The sequence below is a fragment of the Felis catus genome, chromosome C1, assembly GCF_018350175.1.
Source record: "Felis catus isolate Fca126 chromosome C1, F.catus_Fca126_mat1.0, whole genome shotgun sequence".
In the NCBI taxonomy this organism is placed as follows: domain Eukaryota; kingdom Metazoa; phylum Chordata; class Mammalia; order Carnivora; family Felidae; genus Felis; species Felis catus.
The window spans coordinates 71,610,013-71,628,011 of NC_058375.1; the positions used below are offsets into that span (position 1 = coordinate 71,610,013).

The 17,999-nt window shown below is 41.5% G+C and overlaps 1 protein-coding gene and 1 pseudogene across 5 annotated transcripts in view; one reads left to right on the plus strand and one right to left on the minus strand.

The window, feature by feature from the left end:
* Positions 1-17,999, plus strand: part of DNAI3 (dynein axonemal intermediate chain 3) — a 95,414-nt gene that overhangs the window by 14,905 nt on the left and 62,510 nt on the right. For 3 of the 5 annotated variants that reach the window (XM_019837351.3, XM_019837350.3, XM_006934877.5), the window contains exons 2-5: positions 9,269-9,364; positions 9,757-9,795; positions 16,535-16,716; positions 17,495-17,599. In XM_019837351.3, the coding sequence (XP_019692910.2) occupies positions 9,283-9,364; positions 9,757-9,795; positions 16,535-16,716; positions 17,495-17,599 (408 nt within the window). In that variant the 5' untranslated portion in view covers positions 9,269-9,282. Of the gene's footprint in view, positions 1-1,144; positions 1,168-3,835; positions 3,973-9,268; positions 9,365-9,756; positions 9,796-16,534; positions 16,717-17,494; positions 17,600-17,999 lie in introns of those variants that run through there. The other 2 variants (XM_045036115.1, XM_019837349.2) reach the window with 2 other exon arrangements.
* Positions 2,932-3,768, minus strand: LOC101099063 (annotated as a pseudogene).

Below are 17,999 nucleotides of genomic sequence, written 5' to 3' on the forward strand. Positions count from 1 at the left end.
ATGAGCTTACAAATAGTTTGGGAAGAGAAAAGAGGACGATGACCACCCAGATAAGGTCAGCTAATTGCTAATTGAAGTACACCTGGGGAAGTAATACTTTCTAAGGTGTGAGAAGGTGCCAGTGCTACAGGTCTTCTCAGAATTAAAGATCTCACAGCTGGGAGCAAGCCACACATACATACAGGTGACAAAAGAGAACGTGTAAACAGGTGTATGTGTCTCAGCAGAACAGAGAGAAGAAAGGAAGCTTAATAACTGTTCAAATCGCTGTGTTATATCATTTGTAATTTGCCACTTATCTCTTCATCTGCGGTAGTTATCTTCCTGAATAATAGAAGTATCATAAAAAGATACAGTCATGAACAAGTCTTGAAAGTTAGTTGGAACCATGTCCTAGACCGCTCCAAATGCAAGGCTCCTCCGAGTCAGTAAAGCACCATCACAGGTTTTCAGCTATTACCCAGGGGACTTACCCAGTACTTGCTTGCCACTCCCTAATGCCTTTGCTGTTAACCTGGAAGGTAGGAAATGTGTCCTTGGGGCACTTGGCTAGCTGCCTCAGTCTCTAGAGCATGGGACTCTTTTTTTTTTTTTTTTAAATTTTTTTTTTCAACGTTTTTTTTAAATTTATTTTTGGGACAGAGAGAGACAGAGCATGAACGGGGGAGGGGCAGAGAGAGAGGGAGACACAGAATCGGAAACAGGCTCCACGCTCCGAGCCATCAGCCCAGAGTCTGACGCGGGGCTCGAACTCATGGACCGCGAGATCGTGACCTGGCTGAAGTCGGACACTTAACCGACTGCGCCACCCAGGCGCACCTAGAGCATGGGACTCTTGATCTTGGGGTTGTGAGTTCGAGCCCCATGTTGGGTGTGGAGATTACTTAAAAGTGAAATCTTAAAAAAAAAAAAGGAAAAGAAGCAAAATGATATTCTGGAATGGGTGGATTAATTTACAAAGCATATAAGCAGTTTTAGCATCAAAAATATTTAAATGGAACAATTAAATATTTATAAGTATTATAGTTTATAAGTTCTGTTTTGAAATTCTGTCAGCTATAGTGGCTTTGAAACCAAATGTGATACAGGCTACTGGAGTAGGTGAATCTTTTATTTTAGGAATAGATGAAGGATCTCTTCTGCATCTCTCAACAAGAATTAAATGTGGTGAGCATTTCAGAGTCACCTTAACAAAGTAATATCTGTATTGAAAAATTCTTATGACCTTTTAGTAGTCAATTTAATGTGAAAAGCTGGAAAATATAATATAGCATATTCACATGAAATATGCAATTTTATGAAAAAGTTCTTAGTAAGACCTGCTGTAATTTTAAAGTAACACCTGCTGTAATTTTAAAGTAACATCTTTTTGGGGGGGGGCGCCTGCGTGGCTCAGTTGGTTAAACGCTGGCTTCAGCTCAGGTCATGATCTCATGGTTTACGAGTTCAAGCCCTACGTTGGGCTCTGTGCTGACAGCTCAGAGCCGGGAGCCTGCTTCAGATTCTGTGTTTCCCTCTCTCTCTGCCTCTCCCCCACTCCTGCTGTCTCTCTCACTCTCAAAAATAAATAAACATTAAAAAAATAAAGTAACATCTTTTTTTAATTTGCCAGATATTCTTTTAATGAGAACTAGAAAAGACCACATTTTTTGCAAACTGCCTTTTTTTAAACAAACGATTTGCTTTTGATTACAAATACTGTGTAAGATAATGCCTTCTTTTGCAAAACCAATAAATACAGGAAAAAATTTTAAGCATGTGATTTGCCCAAGATATTTGGAAGGGAAAAAAAAGCCTGATTTTTTTTCCGGTATGAAAAAAAAAAAATCAGTATACCCTAACCTTTCAAGGAATAAGTTCAAAGATATGACTCGACTGGAGACAAAGAAAGAGAGAGAGAAGAGACAGAGACCATCTTATAACTGCTTTAAATACCTTCTGATAATTATTCTGATGTTACCTTTCCTTTCTGGAATTTGTATCTTCAAAAAAGAGTTGAATTTAAAATATTTCTAATGAGGGGTGCCTGGGTGGCTCGGTTGGTTAGGCGTCCAACTTCAGCTCAGGTCATGGTCTCACAGTCCGTGAGTTTGAGCCCCGCGTCGGGCTCTGTGCTGACCGTTCAGAGCCTGGAGCCTGTTTCAGATTCTGTGTCTCCCTCTCTCTCTGGCCCTCCCCTGTTCATGCTCTGTCTCTCTCTGTCTCAAAAATAAGTAAATGTTAAAAAAAAATTTAAATAAATATTTCTAATGAACTGATTAATGGGGGAAAAGAAAATGCATACTGAACACATATGTAGAAACTTTACCATAAGCAATTATGCATATCAAAGACACTAACTTTAAAAAGATACAAAAAAGGTGAGAAAAACCTGAATTACAGAAAAGAAAATCAAATATAATGAAAAACTAGAATAAAAATTAGCAAATACACGCACAAAATATATACACATACAGCAGCACTATGTGTTGACTCACAGAGGGAAAAGCAGTGGTCCAAGAGCACTCAACATGGCTTGTCAGATAAAGAAACACACACAAGCTCAGGTGCCCACACACAAAACAAAAACCCGGTACAACAGTACACTCAATCTATAACACAAATTCAGAATTATTTTACAGTGCTTCCTTTCTTAATACAAAGGTACCCATCTTGAGTGTGTATGTATGTGTGTGTGTGTGTGTGTGTGTGTGTGTGTATAATGTATGTATACACACACATACTTTTTCAGTGGTTTACTGTAGACTTATTTTTAGTTAGTGTTATTACATGCAACTGTTTCCTGTATTTAACAGCCTTTTTATTTACCTTCACGTGTCTAGCTTCCACCTATCAAAAGTTTCAGGTTGGCAGGCAGACGGGTGCCTTATTCTCTGTAAAACTGAATGCAGTGGTTTTAAACACTGGGCCAGAACAAGTTTGGTTGCCAGTTCAACACATGGAAATAGTTACATTGATGCCTAAGTTGCCATTTTCTGCAGAAAGCTGTGCAATGCTGGTGTCAAAAGACGAGGCAGTCACTATTCATAATGGCTGTTGCAATTCCCTCAGGAATAGATCGCCGGGCTGCTTCCCAAGTCAATCGCCGCCTAGGACCGTTTAGCTCAAGTCGATAAGCAAAAATTTCAGCTTACTTGCGTGTTCCTATCAGCTATACAATTGCAAAGAACCGCTGGTGGCCGTCGGACTTTTCCTTTTTCTCCAGGACTAACATGAAGTGAAAGCCAAAACAGGACTGCATCATCACCCCGTCAACAGCACCAGTGTAGCAAGGAAAACTATATTCTTTCCCTGTAGGGCTGTAATGGACTTTGCCAATGCATCATATAGGGGCTTGACAGCATCCAAAGAGCCTTGCCATTTGCAGGAAGCACCAGGGCACGGACACGAATAAGGCCTAAACTCACGGAGCTCTTCATGGTCTGCTTTCTGTGTGTGTGGCAGAGGTATCGCTCCTCCAGGAGAGGCATATTTACGGGGGGGAAAGCACGGGAACTGGCCACTTCCTCCAGGGCCAAGTTGCGAGGGGATCCCAACGGCCCCGGCAGGTTGGACAACGTGAGCTTTTGGGCAACAGTTGCTACAAACGAGATGGCCACTCTGACAGTGAAGAATGGGTGGTAGCGCGTAGCCACAGCAGACAGGACACTCAAAAAGACCCGCCCGGTCATTCTTGGATGCAGTTGTGCCAGTCAGGGCAGGCACCCTCTGGGACGGCGCACACTTGGAGGTTCCAGCAGGGAATGCGGGTGCAGCCTGGCGGCTCATTTCCGTGGGCGGAGAACCTCGGCCCGGTCCCGGCTCAAACGCGCTCCGTGGCCACCGCGAACCGCCACCGCCTCTTCCCCGTGTGGGCACCAACGGGACACCCAGACAGGACACCCTGGGCCGCTGCAGCTCGAGAGCGCGCCCCGCAACGGCTGCCCCGGCTCCCCCTGGCGGCGAGCCGCCGTCCTGTCTCGCGTCCTTAAAGTAACGTCTTTTATTTGGGATTTGTTTTTTTTTAAAAGAAAATCTGCATAAGAAATTAACATCGAATAAATAAGTGTCTCTTTTGAAGTGACGTAGAGTACTTAATACATTTCATCTAGAGATCTTCAGCTAAAACGGATTTGTTTTCTTGACACAATATTGGTAGGGTTTCTATTATTTAAAGTGACTAAAATAAACTATGAAATTTTGCCTGAGACGCAAATACAATGTAAAGTAGCTACTCCCAAAGTAAATAATTTTCTTTTCAGTTTAGACTGTATTCAACAGGCTGGCCTCAGCTAATGAATTTTTGCATCTATGATGCAGCTTAGATACTGTGCTTTTAATTAAGAATAATTAGGACCTAAAAGCCTATATAGAACAACCTGGTCTTCTTTTTTCCTTGGTCACTAGACAATATGTTAGACACAGGAGTTAATATTTGTGAAAATAGCAAATGAGCTATTCTGGTAAGGAAGCACACACATTTACTGTTTAACCCAGTTTTGTTACCTAATGTACAGCTGGGAAATTGACTTTGTTTTCCCCTGCATATTGGAAACTGAACCAGATTACCCACAGTTCGCTTAATAGCAGCCTTTGAAAAAAGTGGGCACATGTGATTACTTAGACTATTTCTTGGGATGATTGTGTTAGATTGATACCTATATATTCAAGCTTAATGCCAACGTGGCATCTCCTAATCCCTGGAAACAGTGAATATTTTAACATACTTAGCAAACAGGAATTAAGGTTGCAGATGAAATTAAAACTGCTAATTAGCTGACCACAAAATAAAGTATCTTATATTAACTCGATGGACACAGTGTAATCACAAGGGTCCTTAAAAAAGTAGAAGTGGGGGGGGGCACCTGGGTGGCTCAGGTTAAGCATCTGACTCTTGGTTTCAGCTCAAGTGATTATCTCACTGTTCATGAGTTCGAGCATAGCATTGGGCTCCACACTGATAGCACGGAACCTGTTTGGGATTCTCTCTCTCCCTTTCTCTTTGCCCTTCCCCTGCTCGCTCTCTCTGTCTCTCTCTCTCTCTCTCTCCCTCAAAATATATAAACTTTTTTTTAAAAAGTGGAAGTGGGAGGGGCACCTGGGTGGCTCAGTCAGTTAAACGTCTGATTTCAGCTCAGGTCATGATCTCATGGTTTGTGGGTTCGAGCCCTGAGTTGGGCTCTGTGCTGATAGCTCAGAGCTTGGGGCCTGCTTCGATTCTGTGTCTCCCTCTCTCTCTGCCCCTCCCCCACTCATGCTCTGTCTCTGTCTCTCAAAAATAAATAAACACTAAAAAAATAAATAAAAAGTGGAAGTGGGAGAAGAAAAGGTCAGAGTATGCTATGTGAAAGAGATCTAACCCACCGTTGCTGGCTTTGAAGATGGAGGAAGAGGGCCCACAAGCCAAGAAATACCAATGGCCTCTTGAGTCAGAAAAGGCAAGGAAACAGATTCTCCCATAAGATGCTAGAATGAATGGAACACAGTCTTGTGACACCTTGATTTTAGCCCAGTGAGAGCCATGTCAGACTTCTGAGCTACAGAACTGTTAGGTAATGAGTTTTGTGTTAAGACACTAAGTTTCTGATAATTTGTTAGAGCAGCAATAGAAAACTAAAACAGCATGCATACAGGTGATTCCACAGATCTCAGGCAAAAGTCTTTTGCCAGACTGGAAATCCATATGCTAAGATGGCAGAAGGAAAGGGGACACCAAGGAATCATTAGTCCAGCATTTTTTTAGAATGTCCGCTGTGCCAGTTATGGAGTTCGCAGTCTACAGACTAACTTCACATGCCTTAAATTGAGTTTTTGACTTTCCCTTTCAAATCTACTCCTCCCCTGGGATCCCCATCTCAATAAACAGCAGTCCCATGCTTTCAGTCCTTTGGGTCAAACTTGTAGCAGGCATCCTTGGTCCTGTTTGTTCTCTTAGACCCTACATCCAAGTCGTCAGCAAATCCCATTGGCTCTACTTACAAAATATGTGCGGAGCCCAACCACTTTCCATTCCACACTCACCTCCCTGATCTAAGCTGCCATCACTTCTCCCCTGGATTGCTGACTGTTCCTTAATCGGATTCCCTGCTTCAACTCTTTCTTCGCTGCAGTCCTCACAACACAGCAGCCACAGGGCTGTTAAAATGTGACTCAGATCAGGTAAAGAAACTCAGCTCAAAACCATCCAATAGCTCCCCGCCCCCCCACCCCCTCATTCAGAGTAAAAGCAAAGTCCTTACACATGACCCAGACCCCTTGTGGCATGTTACATACTTGTCCACAACTATTTTGGCGCCAATTCTTACCTCCCTCCCCTGCACAAGGATCATGTGTGCATTCCTCCCCATTATCGGGATTAGCTGTGTGACTTGCTTGGACCAGTGGAATATAAGCAGAGAGAACAGTGTGCCAGTGCCACGGGGAAGATTCGGGAGGCATTACACAGCTCAGGGAGGTCTCTCGCCTTCTACTCTGCCGTGGAAGTAGAGGCTGTCACACAGGGGCCGCTCCTCCAGCCCGAGTCCCAGAATAAGACTTGAAGCAGCAGCTGACCCACAGCCACAACACAGAGCCAAAGAAGAAATTTGTGGCTGCTTGTTACTGAGACTTATGGCCATCGCAAAGCTGACTACTGTGTACCTACCTCATCACCTCTCTGACCAACTTCATCTCCTGGTCTTCCCTTACTCACTCCGTTCCAGCCATTATGGCCTGCCTGCTGTTTTCTAAACGTGCCAAGCATATTCCTGCCCCAGAACATTTGCACTTACTATTTCCTCTGCCTGGAAACACCCTTTGTCCCCAGATATTTGCATTTCTGGCTCACCCACCCCCCCTTTTCTTAGGTCTTCGCTCCCATGTCACTTCAGTGATGTCTTCCCTGATAGTCCAATATAAAATTGCAACTTCCCTACTCCTACAATTCCTCTCCCCTTACTACTTGACTTCTCTCTGTAACAGTTATGACCGTCTAAAATACTGATGATTTTGCTTGTTTGTTTGCTCTCTTTCCTCTAGAATGTAAGCTCTATCAGAGAAAGGGTTTTGCTTATTTTGTTCACTGCTGTATTCCTAACACCTAGGACAGCATCTGGTGCATCTAAATTGCTCAATAAATATTTGTGGAATGAATAGTGGTGGTGGTGGTGATGGTATGTGTGTTGTCTATGTGCTTAGGGTGAGTCCAGCTGGTATCTGGAGAGTTTTGAGTATCTTATTTTTAAAGTTTACTTATTTAGTTTTGAGAGAGACAGAGAAAGTGAGAGACCTTGAGCCCGGGGGTGGGGGATGGGGGGCAGGCAGAGAGAGGGGTTGAGAGAGAGAATCCCCGACAGTGCAAAGCCCAAATACAGGGCTCAAACTCACAAAACTGTGAGAGCATGACCTGAGCAGAAATCAACAATCAGATGCTTAACCAACTGAGCCACCCAGGCGTGCTTGAGTATTCTAAGTCAAATGCTGCTGGAATAAAATATGGAGAGGGGTACACTGATAAAGAATTTTCTGAATAAAGTACTAGGTCCAAGATTTGAAATTATAGTGAGGCTGAGAAGTGGGATTGAGGATACCTGACAGTCTAAAAAGTTGGATCGGAACCATTCATTGCAGGGGGTTTAAAAAGTAGGAATTCCCAAGTTGTCAGAATCATAAAATGCTGATTAAATCATAACATCACACCTTTCTAGGTAAAGGCAATGATTTTAAAGAATTTCATTTGTGATGAAACACAGCAAACAGTTACCACTGAAACCCAAGGGATAGTCTTGTGCAAAGATGAAAATTGGGGGCATTGGGACCACACTGGGGGTGCTCTCACCCTGACTCTACCGCTCACGCTCTGCGTATCCCTTCAGGCAAGTTTCCCGGCCTCTGTTGTCATCTTATAAAATGAGGATGAAGAGAACAGTTTTCATAAAATGCTTACCTAAAAGGGTGATTTAAATTAAATAAATAATACACGTGAAGTACTTAGAACTGTGCCTGGCACATAGTAAGCACTCAACAAACGTGAGCTATCACTATTACCTTTTGAAAAAATACATGTGAAGGGTCTGAAGTGAAAAATGTATACCACAAACACAAACCCACACTTTGGACCAGATTTAGTAATCAAGGAACTAGAAAGAAAATGAAACTCAGGATATTCTGACTGGGGTTTATGAAATAATTTTCAGTCTGTGTTTGTTTATAAAACAAGGCAAGCCAGTCTGATTGACATGACTGAGTCAAGGTCAATGCAATTTTATTTCATTATATGTTCACAATTGCCTTATGAGGTAGGTTTTATTGTCATCATCCCCATTAAACCTGAATAAACTAAGGGATGCCTGGTTGGCTCAGTTGCTTAAGCGTCTGACTCTTGATCTCAGCTAAGGTCGTGATCTCGCAGTTCATGGGTTTGAGCCCTCCATCAGGCTCTGCCCTGACCAGGAGAAGCCTGCTTGGGATTCTTTCTCCTTCCCTGTCTCTCTGCCCCTCCCCTGATCAAGCTCGCATATGCAAGTACTCTCTCAAAATAAATAAACTTGAAAAAAACAAACATGAATAAACTGAGACTCAGATGGTATTTAGTTTGCCAAGGATCACACAGCTGCTAAAAGGCAAAGTCTATTTTTCAACCTTGCTGCTTAGGCTCCTGAAATTGTACTCCTAACCATCTAACAAGATGAGACAGGGGTGACCATTGAGATGACAAGGATTTGATGTGATAGCAAATGACCTCAGCCAAAACTGATGATCAGTTCCACAGAGAACCTTTGGAGGCACTCTCCGACAGCACAAAGAAGGACACAGTGGGTAGAGGTCCGCATGCTAGGATAAAAGTACTGCTTAAATGATACAAATTTTAAAAATTATGAACATGTATGTATTTTGTGGGCCTGTGGACTTTGAGCCTGCCTTCGGCCTTCGTTGCTGAGGCACCTGGTGGGGAGCTGGGCAGAGGGCAGCAGACACTAACTCCCTGGAATGGGAACAGCAGCGAGAGGCGGGGGGCCAGTATCCCCCATCATGCTTCCATGGCAGGGCCTATGGCTGAAGCCTTGAAGGGCTGGCAGGTCACTTCCATTCGCTTCAGCTGAATGGCTCCCTTGGAATGGCAAGACCTTACCAGTAAGATTGTTGTTGCGATCAACCTTTGGTCACAGAACACCCATCCTATGAAGATACACGTTGATTTAGCTAAAGGTAAAGCTTAGAAACATATTCTTCTCATGTTTTACTAAATGGTAATGCTGACTATTTGAAACTGTAAAACAGAATTTACTAATGACATTATCTCTTTATACAGCCTAAGTCAGAACCATGGCTCCAAAATCTCAAAAACAAAAGAGTGCTGGTGGCCACAAAAACACAAAACGGAGCAAAACCAAACAGATATTACCTGGTAGGACTGTTTTTTCATTAATGGGATTTTTTATGGATTTAGAATCTGTATATATATATTAGCAGCCAAAATGATTGTGGTTTTCTGTATCAAATAAGGAAATATGTTCGCTGTCATAAAGTCAAACACATATGGAATTTAGAGTATAGACATTTATTCTTTTAATTCATTTCATTGCAACATCCATTAGATGCCATAGCATTTCATGAAGACATAATTCTGTGAAAAAAGATAATTATTCAAATTCTATTTAAGCATTTATAAAATAGTTTAAAACTTCATTGTGTACTTGTGTTTATGTTTTGTGCTTTGAGGCTTGGTAAAAGATTGTGATAAATTAAGACGCTTCTGTGTCAAAAATGTAAATTTGACATCATTTCATTATATTCTAGACAGAGAAGAAGTGGAACCTGTTACTATGGAGAGCATGGGTAAGTGGAAGTATAATTTAGAATTTATGCTCCTAGTTTTATGATATTTTAAAATGCAATAAGCAAACAAAAATACAAATCGACGTGTTGAAGATACACGTGGGCTAAAATTATGTCATTTAGAATCTAAAATGAAAAATGTTACAGAAAGAATAAACAGTAAGAGTGGAAGAGAGAATTTCAAACAGAAATAGACTTGAGCCTAGCAGTCCCTTACAAATCGAACGTGGTGTGGTTACTAAAGAGACTCTAAAGTGTTGTGAGTCTGCAAGCTATTGCTTTTATTAGAATAATATTTTTTAAGACTCTGGCTCATGGGCAATATTTATCTGTACTTCATGGTAAGATTCCACTATTTCAAGTAAAGAGGCTGGTTTTTAAGCAAATAAACTAGAACTTAGCCAACCAAATTAATGCCGTCCCTTCTCTCAGAGGCTAAATAATCTTATTCCAGTAGGACCTTTTGTATTGGTTGTTGTTGTTGAAACTTTCCTCTTAGTTTTGACTTGGGTGATGCACTTCATGTTTAGAAACAGAGAGGAAACAGTGAGGGCTAGGGAGAAGGAAGATCTAAAATCTTGAAGGCTGTTCTGAGGGTTCTTTTGGTCAAGTAGGGTAGGAGCTATTGGCGGTATTTAAGCAGAGGAGTGATGGGATCTGACTTGTTTTTTTTTTTTTATTTATTTAAAAAAGTTTTTTAATGTTTACTTCTTTCTGAGAGACAGAGTGCAAGCTGGGGAGGAGCAGAGAAAGAGACGCACACAGAATCTGAAGCAGGCTCCAGGCTCTGAGCTGTCAGCACAGAGGCCGATGTGGGGCTCGAACTCACAAACTGTGAGATCATGACCTGAGCCGCTTAACCGACTGAGCCAACCAGGTGCCCCTAACCTGACTTGTTTTTAAAGTGTCACCCTGGCTACTCAGCTGAGAACGTCAGGGACAGAAGCAGAGGGCAGTCAAGAAGCTTTTGCAGCAATCTAGGAAAGAGATGGTGGAGACTTGAGCCAGGTTGGTAGAGGGGTGGAGGTGGGGAGATGGTGAGAGGATGTCAGCTGACAGTAAATGGCACTGGAACAGGGCACACTGCCCAATAAATGACTTACTGAATTAATGAACATACCACTCAGACACTTGGAAGTCATCTTTGACGCCTTTCTCCCCCTTAACACTTTCTCATCTAAACATTCTCCTTCTGTCAATTCCGCCTCTAAAGTAAATCCCATCCACTTCAAATTATCTCCACCTCTGCAACCTTAGTCCAGACCTCCACATCTCTCACTCCAATTGTTTCCCTAGCCCCTAACTGCTATTACTGCCTCCACTCAGCCTCCTTCAATCCATTCTGCACACCACGTGGCTAGGTCTCTTTCCTGCTTAAACTCTCCCATGGCTTTACTCTATCATTATAGTGGTCCTGGCTCCACCTTCCTCTCTGACCATTTCTCCATCCTCTCCCCACTCCCAACCACCACACCTGCCTGCCTACAGCCCACCAGCCTTGCTTAGCACAGAGCATACCAAAATTATTCCTGCCTCAGGCCCTTTGTTCTTGCTGCTCCTGATACCTGGATAGATCTTTTGCCAGATCTTTATGCAACTCTCTCCTTTTCATCATTCAGATCTAGACTCCAATCCCACTCCTGCCAGAGGCCTTTCTTGTCCTCTCCTTCACTTAGCACCATGTTATTGCCTTCTTAGCACTTATCCTAAGGCTGAAATTAAAGTACAGCTGAGTCTTGTTTTTCTTGGAAGTTCTGCACAGTTGCTGCGAATACTGAATTAGCAAATACTGAGCTAGTGCTCCTAGGGTAAATACAGAGAGGTTTCTGTCGGCCTCTGGTCACAACATTTTCATTAGCCAGTCAATACATAACCTTGTTTTATGTGTGTTTCTGTTTAAAGACACCTTATTAAATGTATATTGTTGATTCGTTAACATGGGACTCACAGCCAACAGCACTATAGCCCGTGCCTGAGCAATGCTTATCTAATATACGTATTTTCTCCACAAGGCATATCCCAGCCTTCTTGCATTTAGGAATGCTGAACAGCACTTTACCACTACGCTTGGGAGATATTTTAACTGGCAAAAATTGCCAATTAAAAAGGCACAAAAATAGGAAGAATGTGGCACTAAATAGACAGAGGGAAGGACATCTGTTTACTGTTTGACAGCTGACACAAGATGGCAGAGCATCACCATGTTTGACCCCGGCTGGGACCGCGCACATAAGGCAACTCAAAGTTTTTGCCACTATAAGCATGGCCGCTAATGATGGCAAAAAGCACTGCGACTATTGATGTTGGGGTTACAAATAAGTTTTAGCAAGTGAATCTGCAAATATAAAATCTGTGAATAATGAAGATGGGCTGTATTTATTTGTTTATGCATTTATAACCTATTTTCACACATACCTGGCTGGCCCTGGGGTATTCTCTCTCTCTCTCTCTCTCTCTCTCTCTCTCTCTCTCAATCTCTCTCTCACACACACACACACACACACACACACACACACACACACACACACACACACACACGAACGCAAGTACTCCAGGAGAACAGAAACGCTCTTGCTCAGCAGATCTTGACACATAATAACCATTCGACAAATATTTGCTGATTTGTTGAATAAATAAGTGGCTTTCTCTATTCTTCTCATCTAAATAGACCACCACCACTCCCATTCTCTTCATTCTAAGTTCTACTTTCACCCTGTTTTCTCCTAAATAGCACTTGTCACAATCTGTACTTAAGTATTTCTGAGTATATCTGCCTCATTTCTGTCTCTTCCTCTAGATAGTCCAACCCTACTACCAACACCGTGCTTTTCACATAGTAGTTGCCCAGTAAATATTTCTTGACTACATGAATTAACTGGTAAGAAAGTCCACAAACATGAGAATGGGGTATGACAGGGTTTCAGCAGAAAGTAAATGGACTAAAAAATAGATTATTTAAGGAGAAAAAATGGATTTATTTAAGGAGAAAAAAAAAAAAAAAACACCTCAGTACACAGCAGTGAGACCTGAGGATAGGTTTTGATTTACCTTATACTAGAACATCTCTCTTCTCCCCCAGATCTTCCTCAGGGAAACATAAGAATCCCTCTGAATTCCTTGCTGTGGGGTCCTGACATTGTCAACTGTCACTCAGGGCTTGTGGCTCATGCCTCAGGGAATTAGGATTCCCTTTCCTTCTAAGAACCAAGGATCAACAGACAGACTAAAAAACTGTTGCCTAAGGGTCTACAGGGCAATGTCTAGAGGTTCCTGGAGAATAAATGTAGTTTTTACAAGGAGCTAACATTTACAGAACAACAGTTCTGTGCCAGGCACACCCCTCTCATCCGTTTATCTCTGTGAAGTAGGCATTGTTTATGGCCATTACAGAGACAGAGATGCTGTGACTCCCAGAAGTTAAATAATTTACCCCAAATTATAAGTCATGCTTTTCAATACAGGTTAGAGTATCAGTGGTGTATTAATTTTCTATAGCTGCTATAATAAACTACCACAAATGTATTGACTTAAAACACTGAATATTTAAATGGCTTATTATCTTACAGTTTTAGAAACCAGGAGTCTGACATTACTGTCACTGGGTTAAAGGAAACGTATTAACAGGATTGGTTCCTTCTGGAGGCTTTGAGGGGAGGATCCACTTCCTTGCCTTTTTCAGCTAAAAGCCCCCTGCATTCATCGACTGTTGCCACTTTCCACTATTTTCAAAACCAGCAGAATAGCATTTCCTAATCTTTCTATCTCTTTGACCTCTGCCTCTTTGTCACATCTCCTTCCTTGACTTTGGTCCCCCTGCCTTCTTCTTATAAGGACCCTTGGGGTTACCTTGGGTCCCTCTCAGGGGCCCAGTGGTCTCCTCATCTCAAGTTCCTTAACTTAATCACATCTGGAAGTCCCTTTTGTCATATAAGGTAACATATTCACAGGTTTCAGGGATTAGGACATGGACATCTTTAGGGGGTGGGGAAGGGGGGCGGCTCTATTCTGTTTACCACTAGTGATTAATAGTACAGGTTTTGGAATCAGACCTGTCTCAATTCATAATTCTTCCACTTAATAACTGGGTGGTCACAAATGACTTCCCCTCTCTGAGCCTCTGCTTTCTCATCTGAAAAACAAGGTAGCAATACTTTGGAGATGGTTACAGAACTTAAATTAGGTGGTACCCACACACTTCCTTTTATGGGGATGTTGCAAAGAAGGTTCATGTTAACTGCTGCTGCTATTTTTAAAAGATGCCATAAAGATAAAGAAATAGATCGATGAATGAGAATGAAGACTCCCAAAGTAGGCTGACATATATACGGTCAACAGATTTTCAAAAAAAAGTGCAAAGGCAATTCAGTGGAGAAAGGATAGTCTTTTCAACAAATGATGCTGGAACACCTATATATCTACACTTAAAAAAAAAAGATCTTTAATCTGTACCTCATACCATATACAAAAATTAACTCAAAATGGATCATATACCTTACTATAAAACCAGGTATTATAAAATTTCTAGAAGAAAATATAGGAGAAAATCTTTGTGACCTCAGTTTAGGCAAAGATATCCTAGATACAACATCCAAAGCCATAAATCTTAAGAAATCTTTGCCTAGTTGATCTTTTCTTTTATGGCACGCCAGTCAGAAATGTAAAGGAATGAACCATTTCTAAATGCACCAACATGAATGAAACTCAAAATAATTATGCTGAATAAAAGAAAATAAACAAAATTACACACTATGTAGGGATGCCTGGGTAGCTCAGTCAGTTAAGCATCCAACTCTTTTTTTTTTAATGTTTATTTTTGAGAGAGAGAGAGAGAGACACACACACAGAGTGTGAGCAGGGGAGGGGCAGAGAGAGAGGGAGACACGGAATCCGAAGCAGGATCCAGGCTCTGAGCTCTCAGCACAGAGCCCGATGTGGGGCTGGAACCCACAAACCACGAGATCATGACCTGAGCCTAAGTCAGACACTTAACCATCTGAACCACCCAGGCACCCCACGTCCAACTCTTGGTTTTGGCTCAGCTCATGATCCCAGGGTAGTGGAATCAAGCTCCACATGGGGCTCCATGCTCAGTGTGGAGCCTGCTTAAGATTCTCTTGCTCTTCTCTCTCTCTCTCTCCCTCTGCCCCTCTTCCCTACTTGCGCTCTGTATAAAACAAAACAAAACAATACATACTGTGTAATTATATTTATAATATTCCATAAAAAGCAAACTCAGCTATAGTAATAGAAAACAAATCAGTGGTTGCCTAGGGGTAAGGGGGAGGGGTACAGAGGGAGGGACAGGAAGAAACTTTTAGGGATTATGGGTATATTTAGCTCGATTGTGGTGGTAGTTTCATGGGTATATGCATATATTTATCAAATCGTAGACTTTAAACATACACAGTTTATTCTTTGCCAATTATATCTCAATAAAACTGCTTTTTAAAAAGTAAACAGCAACCAAAATGTAAAAAAAAACAATATATGGTAGTTATTTAAATTACCTGTGTTTCAATATGTAGGGCAATTGATGTATCAGCTACGGTCTGTGTTGTTAGGGCTCTTCCCTGTACACACAGTAAGACTCTGAGGAGTTACATAGAGCTGAAGTCTGTCTTTGGCTCCTGCTCTATCAGGCTTCTAGGGAAATAAATGCCGCTCACTGCATCCTATGGAATATAATCTCTGTTACCTCCCTGACGGTGTGGAGGAAGGAGCAGGACCCTCTCCAGTGCTCTGTGTTCACACATAATAGAGAAAGTATAGCATCGTACTAAGAGTGCAGGGACCTTACTTTGGATCCCAGCTTCCCCCATTTCCAACTCTCAGGGAGATAAAAATGGCAGTTTGTTCCTAATTTGTGAACAACTTGTATTCCAAATGTTTATTGTACCAACTGATTGCTATTTGGAATGTATTTCCACATATCATCAATGTTATGCACACAGTCATTAAAACCCTCCTAAAATACCTGGATAATTGTATCATAGAGCCACTAGGATGGGGGGTAAGTATTTCTTTTGGGCAGGGCGATAAATATTGCTATGGGAAAGTAAGCCCCAAACTCCATTTTAGAGGCCACATGCATTTCTCCCCTTGTTGGCACATCTGTTGAGCAGTAGGAGAAAAGATGTCAGGACATCCAAGTGTGTAAGATCTGGAGAAGAAGGGAGTGGGCTCTGGGACCCTGGGAAGGTGGGGTTGGGGGAAGGAGTTTTGGGGGTAGATGCAGAGCTGAGACTGGGACTGTGGAAGCTGATGGTGATAAGAAGGATAAGACAATGAGAAGACGGATTGAGAGAGGGGAAAAAGAGCAAACTCTTAACAGACGTTCTCACTTGAGAGGTAGTATTCCAGGTAATTGTTAGTTTCTTCTTTTCATTTATTTATTTATTTTACATTTTCTATAATGGATATACTTACTTAAAAAAAAAAAAGAACAATAAGGGGTACCTGGGTGGCTCAGTCAGTTGAGCACCCAACTCTTGATTTAAGCTCAGGTCATGATCTCGAATTTTGTGGGATCAAGTCCTATGTCAGGCTCTGCACTGTCAGATTTTCTCTCTCCCTTTCTCTCTGCCCCTCTGCCCCCTCTCAGAATAAATAAATAAACATTAAAAAAAAAGCCTTTCAAAATTTTGGCCAAGACAGTTATTTAAAGCAAACAATTGCATGTTGCCTCTTAATATCTTAAGCGGTAATATTTAATGTCCCAAGTCTACTTTTCCTTCCCCAGGTCATCCAGAAATTTATCCTTTAGTGTTAACTACCCAGACCCAGGAAATATTTAACTGCCGAATAGATGAAGATGTCACAGATGAAAAACCTTATAAACTTATCAAAAAAGAAGATATTTTAGCAGACTTTAAAAACAGAGCTGCAGTGTCTGATTTCTACCCAGTCAAAAAAGTTATCCAGGTAAGTACAACATCTTTCTTTATTTTTCAGTCCCACCCAAGAGGCTTCTGATACATAATAATAAAAGTTAGGGAGCCTGTTGAGTTCAAATCTGGTATTCCCCACCTCCATTACTTTGAGCAAATGCTAGGTTGTCCATACCTCCTTTGGGATCCTGCTCAATGATCTGTGAAAAGCAAACACCTATCAGTGACTGATTATTACTTTACACCCAGAAAAATTCATCCTTCCCAATTTCAACTAGAATAGGAATCTACCCTTATTTTCCCATACAGATTTAATTTTTTTTTTTTTTTTTAATTTGAGAGAGAAAGAGAGCACAAGCAGGGGAGGGGCAGAGGGAGAGGGAGAGAAAATCTTAAGCAGCCTCACACTCAGCATGGAGCCCAAAGTGGGGCTCGATCCCACAAATCATGAGATCATGACCTGAACCGAAATCAAGAGTTAGATGCTTAACCAGCTAAGCCACCCAGGTGTTGCTTTAATTTTTTATTCATAATCTTAGTCTTGATATGTCTCCAAACATACAGAGTATCAATACCAAATACAAGGAATGCTTTTTTTTTTCCCATTAGAAATAAAATTGCATGGTAAATTTCCCTAGAACCACTTAGTTTTAAGAGCTTTGTTAATTTATATAAAATAAGTGTGCAATCTGGGATTATGAGCCATAGGTTAGCACTCTGGCTATCTTTCATGATTGATTAGAAAAATAACAGTTTTGTGTATGAATAACCTGAATGAAAACTGACCTTCCCTTTTGATTATATTCCTGTAGGAATATCCTGGAGATGACCTTCTGGTTGTTTATGACAAAGACTTCAGATATGGACTTAACTTTTATCTTATTGGAACAGAAGAAGGCAAAGAAAACTATTTAAATGTAAGCAAACCCCCAGTCCTTGCATTTTGTTGATTGTCAGAAGAAAGAAATACCTCTGGGGGAGATCTATACATGGTTATGATTATTCTTGTTCTGCTCTCTTTCCCTGGGGCCTAGAGTAGGTACCTGGAGTAGGTAAGCAATAAATGTCAGATGAACTAAATCAAATATCTCAGAGTAACATGTACTCTACTTATGTGCCCTTCATTGACCCAATGAGAGTAGAAACAATGAATCTGGAGTAATATTGCTCTTGGCTACTCTTTGACCCGTATTTCTGGCTCTCCTTTTGCCATCTCCACGACTTTGGGTAAGTTACTGAACCACTAGTCCACAAAGTGGTGGCGCCAACAGGATCTATTTCCAGGGCTGTTGTGAAGATTAAATGGGCTTTTTCCCT